Genomic DNA, 16328 nt, shown 5'->3' on the forward strand with positions numbered 1-16328 from the left:
AATTGCCAATGTGCCTGTTGAATTGCCCCTGGGTGTGTGTGTGTGTGTGTGTGTGAGAGAGAGAGAGAGAGAGAGAAGAGTATGTAACCTGCTATCTCTTCAATCTCCTCACAACCCTTAGCCGAAAGCGTACTCAAATAGACACAAACAAGAGATACTGATTGGTATCACAGCATGACTTTGGACTGTAAAGTACAGGAAGTCTATATAAAGTCGATGCAGTGTCGATAAAAAGTTTTCACCCTTTGGGAGTTTTTATACTTTATTGTTAGAGAACAATGAATTACAGTGGATTCTGCAAAATATAGGGAAATCCTGGGGGAAAGCCTGATGCAGATTGAAGAATGCAATAAAAACCAATAGAAGCTCTGTGGTTGGCCAACAGCAAAGAAATTCAAAATCCAAGCCATGCACCTGATCTTGATCCAAATGATGAGTCAATATTACACTGGCTTCCTTTGGTGTTTGCATCTGTCAATGGTGAAAAATGAAAAAGAAAAGCTGTAGATCATTCTCCTTCTCCTCCTGCTTCACTTCAAACTTGCCACGCATAGGCCTACTGCATGGATGCCACAACCATTCTGTTCTTCAGACCACACCGTTAATGATTAGCAGTGGTTATGTTATTTGAAGGTATATATATATATATATATATATATATATATATATATATATATATATATATATATATATATATATATGTGTAGCACTGCTGCCTCGCAGTTAGGAGACCCGGGTTCGCTTCCCGGGTCCTCCTGCGTGGAGTTTGCATGTTCTTCCCGTGTCTGCATGGGTTTCCTCCGGGCGCTCCGGTTTCCTCCCACAATCCAAAGACATGCAGGTTAGGTGGATTGGCGATTCTGAATTGGCCCTAGTGTGTGCATGGTGTGTGGGTGTGTTTGTGTGTGTCCTGCGGGGGGTTGGCACCCTGCCCGGGATTGGTTCCTGCCTTGTGCCCTGTGTTGGCTGGGATTGGCTCCAGCAGACCCCCGTGACCCTATTCGGATTCAGCGGGTTAGAAAATGGATGGATATATATATTTCTCTTCTGGTTCGTCCTGCTTCCACTGCAAAACCGGTCTCGCCACACGCAGCTGTCACGGCATTTCTCGATTCCTATTCGTCTACTTCCAAACCCTTCCCCGAGCTACCAGCGGCTCCTCTTCAAAACCTGTCCCGCACCCACGCAGCCGACAAGGCATTTCTCGAAAAACTACTGAAGTATGCTTACAAAATAAAGCAAACTCTGCATTAGGCGAAAATTTACTTCTCCAGCTAGATTCCATGCTCAGAACCATCAACCCCTTCGCTAAATCATATAAACACATGTATGAAATCGATTTGCATCGATCCCATAGGTAACTCCTGTAAACAAATTTCCACGCTCAATATGAATTCCGATTCTATGGTTTACCCACTTTTTTCCTTTAGGGAGACATTGGCTGGCACAAAAGATTTACAACATGTTCCCGATAAAAGAACCGGCAAACGAATAAGGCTTACTCAATGGCAAATTTTACGCGTACAGATAAATGAGGAATACATTTCGTATTTTGCACTCCAGCGGCAAACTATTCCAACAGTACGTCGTACATGCGTATGTTAAAACAGAGGGCGCGCGTTTCAACTATCTCAGATTACATCAACATGATCTGCTCGTGGTACAATCAATACAAAAGACTATCAGACGCGCTGCACGAAAACGCTAAAAATAACAACGTACGTGTAGGCAAAATGTTCATATTACCTCCACATTTCCAGGAAGTCCAAGATACATGCAACAAAACTATCAGGATGCCATGGCCATAGTACATAAATTAAGACATCCTCATTTATTTATCACTTTCACATGTAATCCTGCTTGGCGGGCAATTCTACATGCACTGTCGGATACCCAAAATTCAGAGCACAGACCTGATATTATAGTACAAGTCTTTTGTATTAGGCTGTGGGAATTACTTAGAGACATTCTACAACAACATCTTTTTGGGGTTGTTATTGATTATATTTACGTAGTCGAATTTCAGAAGCGCGGCCTTCCTCCTGCCCACATGCTGTTTACTCTTCACAATAATTCTAACAACCAGTCTTCAGCCACGGTCAGTTGTACATGGCTTTTTCTAGGGTTAAATCTTTCGACTCATTATCTGTCATCCCCACCAAAACACCTATTCACAACTGCATCTTTCATTAAGTATTTATTTCTTCTTGATTTCTTAATTCCTTATGCTACGGTGGACGTCGGCTAGTATTATATAGTAGGGGGCTTTGCCCCCTGCTCTCTTTCCTCGCCAACTCCCAGGCCTGCATTACGCGCTAGATTTTTTGCGCTTCTGTCGCTCGCATATGAGGATGAGTATGTACAAATTAAACAGATTGTTATTTTCATGGGAATTGTTACATATGCATAATATAACTATTTTACATTACAGCAAGTAATTAACCATGTTAAAAAATTGTAAAACATAATAAATTGAAAGAAAATTATGTTTCATGTTGCATTAGAGGTATTTGTTGCATACGTTTTCGTTCTGTTTGGCTCTGAAATTAACACGCAAATACTTTCACAATTCCACTTTTATTGTAAAACTTCAGTAAAAACTATTTTTTGAAATAACTTTTCATCAATATAGCATTGAATTTAGATTCCGTGTTTGGACTTGCATCGTGACAACGCAACGTATAATTGCCCGTGAATGACTATCGTTTCTTTCTCTCTAATAAATAAATCAACTTTTTCAAATGTTTGTCTCTGTGATTTGTTAATTGTCATATCAAAAGTTAATCTAACGGGAAACTGTAAACATTTTAATATGAATGGCCTATCAATATCTCCTTTGGTGTCTAATGTTATCCCCTGAAGATGTACTGCATTACCTTTCTTGGATACATCCTTTTTTCTACAGTAATTCGTGTGGTGGAAGACTGGATGGGGTTAACGGTTTTGTATTCTTCAGAATATTGATCTTTGATGTTTTCATCTTTCGCACGATCACCACCAACTGTTTCAGCATAGTCTATTAATAGGTATTTAACCAATTTGCCATGTAACTGAGCGGCATTTTTGGCGTAAATTCATTTCACTTTATCGTTTCTCAGTGCTAGGATTGCCCGTGTACTCATTTTTTCTGTTGACAACCCTTTGTGATGAAATTCTTCAATAAGATTTGGACATAATACGTCTTCTTTAATTGGGAAATTGAAGTGAGGAAAACATTAAAATTTATAACAGCTGAGAGTGCAGGAACTGTGCCTGTCAAAGGCATTCAAACGAATGAGAGGTGAGAGTACCATGTCAGTGGTTGAGAGGAGGGCATGACTTGAAAAAATGTCATGGCCAAAGTCTTGTCTCGTAGGACTTGAAAAAAATCTCTTGAAAAAAGTCTTATCTCATCCCAGGATTTTTTAATATAATAGAGAGATATCTATAAAGAGAGAGAGAGAGAATTTTACATACATAAGTAGGGAGCATGCAAGCGACTTTGATAAGGTAAGGAATCCCGAGAGTGCATCTGAAAATGTGTGGTCACCAACAGACTCTTTCCTTTTGATGATGTCATCTCCAGCTCAGTTCCTACTGGTAGGCCTCTTAAACCCAAAGCCCCTGGAATCCCTGACCAGATTCAAAAGAGCTCCGTGAATTCAGACAGAGTAAAAAGCCTGAAGGGTGAGGCATCACTGGACAAGGATACAAGTGATCATTCCCAGTATTTCAACTTTTATTTTATTTTTCCAGCATTAAAGGGGCTATCAGCTGGTCTCCAACCCTTTAACTTCTCCCTCTTAAACTTTCATATGCTATAATATACAGTATTTGCAGTAGATAGCTAGATAGCTCTTAATTTGTCCCCAGGATGAAATTTGTATTTCCTCAGAAACACAATAAATAAACAAACAGATATACATTATTACATTATGTGGGGGAAAAAAACTCGCTCAAATACAGAATGTCTAAAAGGAAAAAAAAATAAACAGAAAGAAAATGTCTGACTTGGCTGTCACAGGCACTGTGAGGCATCATGCAGACATTGCTGTTGGAATAAAGGAGCCCCAGTAGTGTTTCTTGACACACTTCTGCTGAGTTTTTCGTTGGCTGAAAGTCCTCAGTGTTAGCGCAGCATTGTTCAAAATGACTCTTTTTTTTTACTTCATTCTCTCCTCCACTATGATCTCCAGGGGGTCCAGAGTGTGTCCTATAACTGGTCCTACCTTCCTTAATCAGCTTGTGGAATTGGTGGGCCTCTCTTGAAGATGTTACTGGTTCAGCACGCCACAACCTTAAAAAAATGCACTGGCCATCAAAGACTTGTAGAACAAGTACAAAATATCAGTACCAACCTTAAATGAGTTCACTCTCCTAAGAAAAATACAGTCTACTCTGCCCTTTCTTATATAGTTCCTCTGCATTATGAGACCAGTCCAGCTTGTCATTGATGTGAACCCTGAAGTACTTGTAGCAGTGGACCACCTCTACTTCCACTCCCTGAGCAGTGATTAGACATTGTGGTTATTTGTTGTGGTTCAAGTCAATAGCCTGTCCTTTGATTTTTCTGATGTTAAGATGCAGACAATTCTCTCTGCACCAAGAAACAAAGTTCTCCACCTGACTCCCATACTCGGTCTCATCTCCTTTATCAATACACAACATAAGTGCAGAATCATCTGACAGTTTCTGCCAGTGACATGACCTGGTGTTAGATTTATTGTCTGAGGTGTATAGGGTGAAAAGAAAAGCTGATAGGAGTGTTCCTTGTGGTGCTCCAGTGTCGCTCACATCCGTATCAGAAACATAGTCCTTCAATCTCATAAACTACTGTCTGCCTGACAGATAGTCCATTATCCAGGACACTATGGGCTCTTCCATCTGCGTATCTCTGAGCTTACCGCTTAACAGGGATGGCTGGATTGTATTGAAGGAACAGGAGAAATCAAAAAAATATAATCCTCATGGTGCTGGCAGCTTTGTCCAGGTGTGAATAAGCCTTGTGGAGCAGATAGATAATTGCATTCTCCACTCCAATCTTTGTTTGATTGGCAAGATGCAGTGGGTCAAGGTGGTCTACCACAAGAGGATTTGTGTAGTCCAAGACGAGTCTATCAAAGGTCTTCGATGTGATGAGAGCCACTGGTCTGTAGTCATTAGTCTGCCATCTTTGGAACAGGAACAATGCGGGATGTTTTCCTCAGCAGTGGCACTTTCTGAAGCCTTGGTGACAGACTAAACAGGTGACAAAGGACACCACGCAGCTTGTCAGCACAGGCCTTATATACTGTATACATAGTCTATGCATTCTGCAAGCCATTTAATTTTTCACACATTTATCATGATAGCACATATAGGAACAGGCACATTTCTAGAATACTAATGATGAACTTGTTAATATTTTACGATCACTTTAAACTCCCAGCTAACTGTGCAGGAAAAAGTCAGACTAATAAAGAACAATGGAGAATAGAGCATAGACATAGTAACAGATCTGATTTCTTAAGGGGCAATTGTAATGTGATCAAGTTAAATGATAGACTACAAAAGATGATGCTGGAAAATTCAAAGGAAATCAAGAGATGGTATGCCTTCAGACAATAAACTCTTACATACGTATAAACTACGTGTGGAATTGTGTCTGTCTGTTTATCCAGCCCAGAAGTGCAAGGGTACAGCAGGAAGCTCAAAGAAATCAAGTCTGTCGCCAAAGTGAAACCGTCAAGAAAAGAGAAACTCGCTTAGCCGGTAATACACAAGCGAGGCGAGCACGTCAGCAAAACGAAACCGCAAAGCAAAGAGAACCTCACTTTGCCGCTAATGCACAACCGATGCGACTGATTGATTGAATTGCCAGAATCAATGGTTTCTAGGAGCCCAGGCTTTTTACAGCACGGGTTTACACAGCTAGAATATAATAAAAGCTTAATACAAGACCGAATGACATGAAAATCTTACATTTTGTATAAAAATGTGGGACATTATTTGTTCTATGATAAGAGACACTTTTACAGTAATAGCAATTCATTTTTAATATGAAATTTTGTTGATAATTCTTTATCTGCATTTATGTTTGTATATGAAACATAAATAACAAGATCGAGAAAGGGTTTCCACAGTAATGCCATTGAGTTTCATTTGAACCTGCTACAATCAGTGCTACTCTGCAACTGCCAAAGACCAAGGCTAAGGCCGATTAAAAGGTATAATAAAGGTTTTCCTGATTAAGTTAACTTTTTGATGAGGTCTGATTTTTGTGGGCCTTCGGTCAATGACACTGATTTGCCATTTTTCCTTAGCTTATGTGGAGATAGGCAGAAATGTCTTTTCAGTGACTCAACCAGGGACATGTAGCTTTATTTAATCATTTAAATTATGCTGTGCATAAAGTATTTACCAATAAAATTACTTAACTAAAAGTTAAAAATAAGTGTTATTTGGAGGTTTAACTTAAAATTTGTAACATCCTATGCACTTCCTTGGTTTCACTCGGACCTTACATGTAATGTGCAAGTGAGAAACACAAAAGCATGAAAAAGTGACCCAAGAAAATCTTAGGGTTGGCTTCAGTCACATTATCTTAAGTGACAATGTCCTTCACACTTGAAAGATCCTCACTGCCGTCCTTCACCATAAGAAGGCTGTTCTGAAGGGAGTCATTAATGAACAACTCATTCATAATAAAATGAGAATACACCAGCATAGATAACGTGGATCAGGGAACTCATTAGACTTCATCAGCAAACTCACAGCTCCAGAGACCCTACTTCAAATCCTGGTTTGGTCATCCTTTGACAGATGCTTCTTACTTTCCATCCCATCAGTTTATACAGTGACACTGCATGTGTAAGAGGAGACGACCCTGCTACTGAGCTTACAAGATTCATGAACGTTACAGTAGTCTGACTGTCTGTGCCCTGCAACACCCATACTTTGTGGTATGAAAACTAGCAGGGGCAAAATGTGCACATGGCTGAAGTGCTTTGGTGGTCAGAGTAAAAGAACTTCAAAATGAAATCAAATTAAATTAGGTAGAGCTCTACTTGTAAAAGGAGTTGTGCAGTGTTTAATACTGTTGCCCCAAAATTAAGAATTCAGTGTTCAAATATCTGAAGACGACGACATTGCATTTATAGCACTTTTCAAGACACTCAATTTGCTTTACATGGATACGGGGGAGCCACTTCAACCACCACCAATGTGCAACATCCACCTGCATGTAAGAGCTGAAACCACCTCAGAGTTCAGGGTGACTCTTCTTATAATGCCCAATCAACTCTGAAAATGGACAAAAAAGTAAAATAAAAAAAATTTAGAGAACCAATTGCAACTTGGAAAGTGGATAATGCAGCTTGAGAAAACATTTACATACATGTCACGAGATTGAAAAAGGTATGCAAGAAGAAAAAAAATTAATAAAAGCTGTGTACCCTTGTTAGAAACGTTTAACCTTTGGTTTAGGGTACAGTTTTCAGATTTTGAAATTTAAACATTTCAGAACATCTTGTGAGTAATTTATAAATGTGTGTACCTTATAGCACCTTTTCCCTTGGGCCTTCATAATGAGGAAAGTGTCAAAAAACTTTGTCTTTGCCTTGTGCCCAGTAGTTTATGTTACACTCATCCCAACCACCCAAGTATTAATGTGATGTATCATAAAAGGCTTGTCACTGAGGAACTAATAGAATCAACCCATTCAAAAACCCCTTTGCTGTCCAGTTAGGTCACAATAATTGTAGGCATCTCAGCAATCACTGCTTTGTTCATCACTGCCAGTATTGATACCAACTCTCAGGATGTGCGACTAAACGTATGGTACATTTTGATTTACTTTTGCACTGCTGATCTACAGACAATTCATTATAATTGTTACTTTTTCAGATTTAAGACAATTTTAATTTTGAATACATTTATGGTCACTACAGTATTTGGATTTACAGTAATAATCGTCATGTGGGAAAAGCCTGAATCGCATAAATAAGTAGAGCTGAATAATGCAGTCAAGGAGCTTTTGAATTCAGCCGAGTGAAAAATGATGGCTGTCCAATTAACTGCAATTTTAGTTCCCTCTCCTTTCTCTTTCTCAGAACGCTTTTCTGAAGGAAGTCAGTTTCGTAGTTTTTATGACCAGTTCGAAAGTGCCTTTCCACATTTTCCTTCTTTGGAATAGCAATGATAGATTGACAGATCAGACAAACGCACTTCGATTGTGACATTGTGAGAGAAAAAAAATCCTCTTCTAATTCCACATCCAGCCCATACCCTACCCAAACAATTTTTTTTAAATCCCTTCTTTAGTCGATATAAATTGGAAGGCTAACTAGATAACAGCCGGAGTTTTGCAGTAGCTCACGCATTTGATCATGTGTGCGGGATGAACAGTGTCTTAGAAGAAAAGAGATCTCAGACTGGCCGCCCTGTATCTATCTATCTATCTATCTATCTATCTATCTATCTATCTATCTGTATGTCAATCAAGTGGCAAATGCCATAGGGAGGATATATGATAGACTAACATAAAAAATAATTTTTTTGAATGCAACGCAATCTACCTGCACTACCTTTGTGATCTACTGGTCGATCGCGATCGATGCATTGGGCACCTTATTAGAGCATAGACAATGAGAGATTCTGTTATAACCCTCCTTTTTAAATTTTCAAAAAACTTTTAAAATAAACTTTATTGGACTGAGAAGTTTCTTTTGTTATGTTTGACTCATCCTGGACCCTACCTTACCAACTCAGTAGCTGCTTGTATTTGGAAACCTGAAAAAGATGCAGCTACAAAACCCACAAATTAAAACTTTTTTTTTTCTCCTTTAAAATGCGAGTGAGAAAAAATATTTTGGCTGTTGTATTAATACTGAAGAAATTACTTGGTAAATTTCTTTATTCTTTAAACTCCCCTGCATGCCATCAATTTTGTAATGAACTATTTGCAGTGGTGGGCTCTTTATCGGATTGCTCTTGTTGTATATGGTAGACCATAGTACAAAAACATGCACATCTGTTTCAGATACAAAGGGTCAATCCTGATGTATTATCTAATGATAAGACATGTGAGAACACCCAGAAACTCTATATGGTCCTTCATAGATTCACTGAACTTAAAAATAGCAATCTACACACCAGCACAATGGCAACCCACATCATCTACACCAAGCAGTAGTACAGAGACGCTAGGCAGCTTCTTCCATGGTGTCTGTAGATATGGTTTGTTATTCGTTCCGTCAGCACATGGACATCTATATCTGTGCTGTAGCTGAACTATCCTCTTCATGTATGGGCTACAGCTTTAATAAAAAGAGACACTAATCACAACCAGCCAGAGCATCTGACAAACAGCCCAAACTCACTCTGGGCCTTTTCTGTTTCTTTTCATCTGTCTAACCCATTTCAAACCTTACAGTGTCCCTCTCTCTTCACTGCTCTTTCCCCAAGCCCATTTACCCCGGCTCCATAACTTCACCAACCACTTACTGACATTGCTGCTGTTCATCTCCCCTTTCCACTTTTCCTCATTTTGCAACCATCCTGACTGTCATCCTGCCAGGCTTATTTCCCGAAGCATCTATGGCACCCAAATGTCTCATCTTCCCCTGCTGTTCCCAGGTTTAACCCTGAATTTCCTGTTTCACCTGCCTTCACTCAGAGCGGGGACTGTTAGAGTAATGAAAATGTGTCATCTCCTTCTTTGCCTGAGCTGTTGGTCTGACCATATGCCCTTTCAGCTTAGTCCTCATCCTCACGACACCTGCTGCTCACTTCAGCGTCTGGCTCAGTCTTCATTACTTCCAAATTAATTACTGAAAAGTAGTGGAAAAGGAAGAAAAGTTTGAGTTTCTTGCATATAGAATCAAAAAAGGATGTACAAAACATGATTGGAAAAACTGACTGAATATTTATTCAATATATATTTATTGCAAAGTATATTATTAGATACCTAATTTCATGCATAATCTACAGTTTAATCTGAACTCATCAATCTTAATGAATTTTACTTTAGAATATTGGAGCCATTATGGTTTCTGCATACAAAGAATATTAATATAAGTGTTTAAAATCCCCCCACCACCACTTCAGCTACAGCTGGTTAGCACATCAGTTAGCACTGCTGCTTCACAACTTCTAGGACCCCGATTCATTTATAGGCCTGGCCTAGTGTCTACGGGGGGCTTTCTTCAGGTCCTGTGATTCCTTCTTTGCAGGTTGTCTGGTGATTCTATAAGTGAGTGTGACCCATTTTGACTTTTTTCCTGTCTTATAAACCTGTTGTGGAATAACTGAGTTCTGTGGTGGGCTGGCACCCTGCCTGGGGTTTGTTTCCTGCCTTGCACCCTGTGTTGGCTGGGTGTTGGCTGGGATTGGCTATAGCAGACTACCGTGACCCTGTCGTTAGGATATCGCTGATGGATTGATGATGGATGGATGGATGGAATAACTAAGTTTATAAAATGCTTAGATGACTTTCAACTACCTCATAGAACAGAATCTTCTAATATAATACGCTATCGAGGCTGTCCGTTTGTCAGTCCAGGATTTTAATACACCTGTAGCTCACAAACTGTTTGACCTATTGACCTGAAATGTGGTACACATATAGTGCGTGACATCTACTATCCACTTTCGGGGTGATGATTGACCTCCAAGGTTATTCCTTTATTTATGTATTTTTTTATTTTATTGTAGAATTAACTCTCGGCAGCGACCGTGCGCCGCATGCATATGGGCACCGTTCTCATCCCTACCACCTTTGCCATCACTTCCCCTACCTCTTCATATCTTAAATAATTCTTACATCTTCAATCTGTTTCAAGTGCCAGCTTAAGTGAATAATTAAGGAAAACGTACTAAGTAATTGCAACACAAATACTGACTTAATTGGTTTTAACGCAAAAAGATGCCAACGAAAGTAGAGAAGAAGCAGGCCGCTAGGGTGGAGAAAAGAAGAGCTGCTCAGGAAGCAGCAAGTGCATTAACCTCTGAGCAAACGAATGCTAATGCATATTAAGAAAGAGTAGGAAAACTATGAATTCTCAGGTCAAGTGTATTCACTGCATGATGGTGTGGAATAAAACAACTAAGAGTGTGCAAGCGGTGCTGGGATCAGCACGCCTTATCAAAAAAAAAAATACAGGATCTTCTAGATGCTCTACCAATGTCCACCTCTGCATACAAATTACAAAAAGAAGCACAATTAGGGACAAGGTAAGTACTACACCGAGAGAATAACAAGAGTAGCAGAGCAAAAAAGCACTTCAGGAATCAACGGTGAGTGCACAAATGTCCAAACACGCTGTCTGTTGCGTCATCACGCTCCCTGGTGTTAAATATTTCTCAACTGACAACTACTAATTACATTTTTTTTTCAAAACTACATAAATGCCTCATGTATCTATAATAATAAAAGGCAAAGCCCTCACTCACTCACTCACTCACTCACTCACTCACTCACTCACTCATTCACTCATCACTAATTCTCCAACTTCCCATGTAGGTAGAAGGCTGAAATTTGGCAGGCTTATTCCTTACAGCTTACTTACAAAAGTTAAGCAGGTTTCATTTCAAAATTCTACACGTAACGGTTATAACGGTCGATAACGGTCGACAACGTCCGCCATGTTGAACTTTCTTATTTATGGCCCCATCTTCACGAAATTTGGTAGGCGGCTTCCCTGCACTAACCAAAACCGATGTACGTACTTATTTCGGTGGTAGGACGCCACTGTCGGCCGCCATATTGAATTTTCCAAACGTCACTAATTCTCCAACTTCCCGTGTAGGTAGAAGGCTGAAATTTGGCAGACCCATTCCTTACAGCTTACTTACAAAAGTTAAGCAGGTTTCATTTCGAAATTCTACGCGTAACGGTCATAACGGTCAACAATGTCTGCCATGTTGAACTTTCTTATTCATGGCCCCATCTTCACGAAATTTGGCAGTCAGCTTCCTTGCGCTAACCGAAACCAATGTACATACTTATTTCGGTAGTATGATGCCACTGTCAGCCGCCATATTGAACTTTCCAACGTCACTAATTCTCCAACTTCCCATGTAGGTAGAAGGCTGAAATTTGGCAGGCTCATTCCTTACAGCTTACTTACAACAATTAAGCAGGTTTCATTTCGAAATTCTACGCGTAACGGTCATAACGGTCAACAACGTCCGCCATATTGAACTTTCTTATTTATGGCCCCATCTTCACGAAATTTGGTAGGTGGCTTCCCTGAGCTAACCGAAACCAATGTACGTACTTATTTCGGTGGTATGACGCCACTGTCAGCCGCCATATTGAACTTTCCAACATCACTAATTCTCCAACTTCCCGTATAGGTAGAAGGCTGAAATTTGGCAGGCTCATTCCTTACAGCTTACTTACAAAAGTTAAGCAGGTTTCATTTCGAAATTCTACGCGTAATGGTCGTAACGGTCAACAACGTCCGCCATGTTGAACTTTCTTATTTATGGCCCCATCTTCTCCCTGCACTAACTGAAACCAATGTACATACTTATTTCGGTGGTATGATGCCACTGTCGGCCGCCATATTGAACTTTTCAACAGTCTTTGTTACTTATGGGCCCATCTTCAAGAAATTTGGTACACGGGTTCCCAACGCTAACTGAATCCTACTTACGTACATATATACGTCCATAGCCTGCACCTCGGTCAACATGTGAGGTGGCGTTGGGTCCCCATCCCAACGCCTCCCACGATGTTGGCTGCCTGCCTATATAAGGCCGTCCATCGCTCCGGTCTTTACATTCCCTTCCTTACTTTGCCACGGGATTCACGTCTCCCTACTGATAACTACAGCCTTTTTGTTTAATCCACGGCTTCTCCGCTGTTTTATTGTTTGTTTATTGCAATTATAGTTATTGTATAGGTATTTTACACTTACTTTACATTGCTCAGGTACCCATTTCTTTATCATTCCAACCCCCATTACCATGTCTATCGAGATGATCACTATCAATCAAACAACTGTCACTTACTGAGTGGTTTCCATGCCCGGAGATACCACCTACCTTTTCCATTCTCTTTGTTACATATTGCACGACCATATCAGGCTCACTCTTGATATCCGGAGGAATATTCTGTCTTATGTATTGAATAACTGGGACAGGTTCAAGGTGTGGACTGATGACGGTACAGGAGATAATTATACTACACAGGAGCACTAGAAGAGTGAAATGCTTAAGCCCTTCACCTATGGTTCTGCATGTGAGTTGATGGCTGCCGCTGAATTGTTCAGTTGTCGCTTTCAAGTGTACCGAAATGGCCAAATATTTTACACCTTTGACAACCGCCAATGCCTCTTAAACATCTTAGATTCACAGGTGACGATTTCAGTAGTGGACACTTTGATGTTTATGAATGTTTAAACTCTCAAAAGCTGGATGTGATTTTATCAATGAAACCGGTTGTGTGCTTACAACGCTTGACAGGTGCCAAATGTCACTTCAACACAACAAATCCTGCAAATACTGTCGTGATTGAAACAGCCTTGAAACTCAAACCGATTATGACAGCAGCAATCCAAGCTGTGAGATTTGAGACAAGATTACTGTTCACGTGGCCAACTGTAAGTTACATGCTCAAGAGTAAGCTCAGCACACAGCTTGGTCATATTACAACCGGAGGGCCGAACTGACAACATGGTATACAAAGAGATCCTTAACAAATAATTATTGGCATATTTTCCCTCAGTTTAAAAAGGTTTAATTTTCTTCTTAATAAAAATTCGCCGCTGCGAAGCGCGGGTATTTTGCAAGTACAAAATAAAACTCATATTTTAACCTAAAAAATACAATTTGAATTATTACTGTATGTTTTAGCCTGAAGAACTGATGTGTAAATGGTTACAGGTCTAAAGTCTATGTGTGTGAGAGAGATCTCATTTTAAAGAGAAGAGGGCAGTGAAGCTGGTTTTGAATTTTCAGCCCGGTCAATATCTGTGTAGTCTGTAAGCTCTCATTGTCTCTCAATAGTTTTTACTCGGGTACTTCAGCTATCATCTTGCAGAGGTGCACGGGTGGTGTCATTGAGTGTGGGCTTGTGCATGAATGTGCCTTATAATGGACAAACTGATTTCTTCCCTGCGTCCAATCATTCCAGAATAAGTGCTAGTCCCCCTATGACCCAATGATGGATGAACAATATTAATAAAACTTTTTGGTGTGTATGCTTTGAATTTTACTAGAATGGGTTCTTAAAATGCACATACAGCAGTTTATATGGTTAGCTTGCTACGGCCTTTCTCCTCTCTAACTGGCATCACATGAAAAGCAAGTCTACCTGCCAAGATTCATTCTTCTTGCTTAACATGTAAAAAAATGTAACATGTAACATGAGCAAAAGTCCACCCAGCTAACCTCTTTCACATATTTTATCAAAATAAAGATTAGTCCCTTATCAAAAATTATTATCACCAATTTCAAGTAAAAATACACGTTACACACTCCAATATGCCTCTTAGTGTTAATTTCATGAAAGTATACAATATAATAAAAAACTGAACTTAAAGCTAAGATATTTAAAGAAGGCTGATGGTATTTTCTATTTGTCTGATACTGTAGTGTTTAGTGCTGCAGAAGGAGAACTTATTTTCAGTTCTCTTCACTGCAGAGATGGTTGTCTTATAAACAGGTAGAAGCCGGTGGATGTGAAGATTGAGATGCACCAGACATTCACATTCTGTTCTAAATAACCCCTACATCTAATTTGTTTTACAAGTAATAATAAATTGGCAGGGTGAGAGAGTGATGGTTGGGCGTGTTAAAAGATGCATTCTGTAAATCTTTACAGCTTCCTAAGTTATTGGTACTTAAGAAATGTATACATAGATTTCATATAGCATAAACACAATGGATTTGTATCATTACTGCCTTCAAAGTTTAATATAGATTCCATTCATTTAATAATTTTTCAATGTGCTTATCCATCTCAGGATTGTGGGGAGCCAGTGTCTATCCTCCTAGCAAAAGCCTTAATGTGGGAATCAATTTTAATCTGGGCACCTGTCCATCACAGGGCACCAATATCACCTCTGAACAATATCACAGTGCTTACTGTTCACAGTGGATATAAAGTCTAAAATTATTTTACCAGGCAAAACCATAAATCAGTTATTCCACACAAGTATAAAAAAATACATATTCAGTTCTGCATAGAGTAACTAGCATCCATTAATTTATAATTCCAAATCATGAGTGAGGGCTATGGTATCTAGATGAGCCAATACTAGATTATCAGAGAGGGTGAGGTCAAGAAAGGAATTTGTCAGGGAGAAAGGAATCTCTATATCAATGAACTGACAGAAGCCACACATGCCAGGCTGGGATGCCTATATCCAGGAATGAAGAGCTGTAGGACCAAGCCTTAGGCTCATGAATCAGACAAGCAACAGAGCAAATGTTCTTTTCCTGCAGACTATAGCTAGGACACTTACATTCTGCACTTTAGAAAGTTGAGCTAGGGAAAACAAAACAGTTCTGTACAGTATTATCCCATTCCATCTTGTTCTTTAACATTTCACTCTTAAGGATTGTTCAAAAAAGATTTCTGATGAGAATTAAATGAGGACACTTGCAGGAAGAAGCTTAGCCACACAATGTATGGCAAGCCTACAAGCCTGCACTAAAAAAGTAGGTTCAGAAAGTGAACGAATGGATGGATGGACATATACAGTACAGTGGTTGAAAATATGCATTAGTGACTTATAAAATGAATCAAATAAATGTAACTCTAAAAAACATATCTACGAGTGAGGGTGTTAAAAGCTAGATTTGAGCTAGACAGAGCTAGGTCTTAAGTAAATGAGAGAAAACACCCTTCAGGCTATTTAAACAATTCCTAATATAGGGGTGATATCTTTACAGACCTGAGCAGCTCATACAATGTTTTACACATCTGAGGCTGCTAGTTAAAAATGGTAAAAGTGTGTAATGATAACAAGGGCATTGCCGGAAAGAGGTCCCTGCATTCTATAATATAAGCGTATTTTGTGGTGTAGGTGACAGGACTCGAATGGACACACCCGATCTGTTTGGCTCCCCCATGTCTTCTGAATCTTCTATTTCTTTATCAATTTCTTTCTCAACTACAGAAAGCAAAAGAGAACAGAAAGATCATTTTGAATTATCAATTGAAAATTATTAGCCTTTATAAACACTTGATTTTACCTTTAGCAAGCATGAAAAGTTTATGCATCCAGTTAAATGTAAGGATGATATCTTAGGCTCACATATATTGTTTAAAAGAAAAAGTTTATTTTAAATTCAGGTAGTACACGACTCTCTTAGCAAAATGTGTAGGAAACATATCAGGTCAACAGGCTTTGATAATG

The 16328-nt window shown here is 39.4% G+C and overlaps 1 protein-coding gene across 6 annotated transcripts in view; it reads right to left on the reverse strand.

The window, feature by feature from the left end:
- Positions 1–4950: 4950 nt before the first annotated feature.
- Positions 4951–16328, reverse strand: part of iqck (IQ motif containing K) — a 97023-nt gene continuing 85645 nt past the window's right edge. For 4 of the 6 annotated variants that reach the window (XM_039773798.1, XM_039773801.1, XM_039773799.1 and 1 more), the window contains 2 exons: positions 16020–16082; positions 9594–9788 (listed from right to left, as the gene is read on the reverse strand). In XM_039773798.1, coding sequence (XP_039629732.1) covers positions 9715–9788; positions 16020–16082 — 137 coding nt within the window. In that variant the 3' untranslated portion in view covers positions 9594–9714. Of the gene's footprint in view, positions 5218–9592; positions 9789–16019; positions 16083–16328 lie in introns of those variants that run through there. The other 2 variants (XM_039773797.1, XM_039773796.1) reach the window with 2 other exon arrangements.

The sequence above is a fragment of the Polypterus senegalus genome, chromosome 13 (genome assembly GCF_016835505.1).
Source record: "Polypterus senegalus isolate Bchr_013 chromosome 13, ASM1683550v1, whole genome shotgun sequence".
Taxonomy (NCBI): domain Eukaryota; kingdom Metazoa; phylum Chordata; class Cladistia; order Polypteriformes; family Polypteridae; genus Polypterus; species Polypterus senegalus.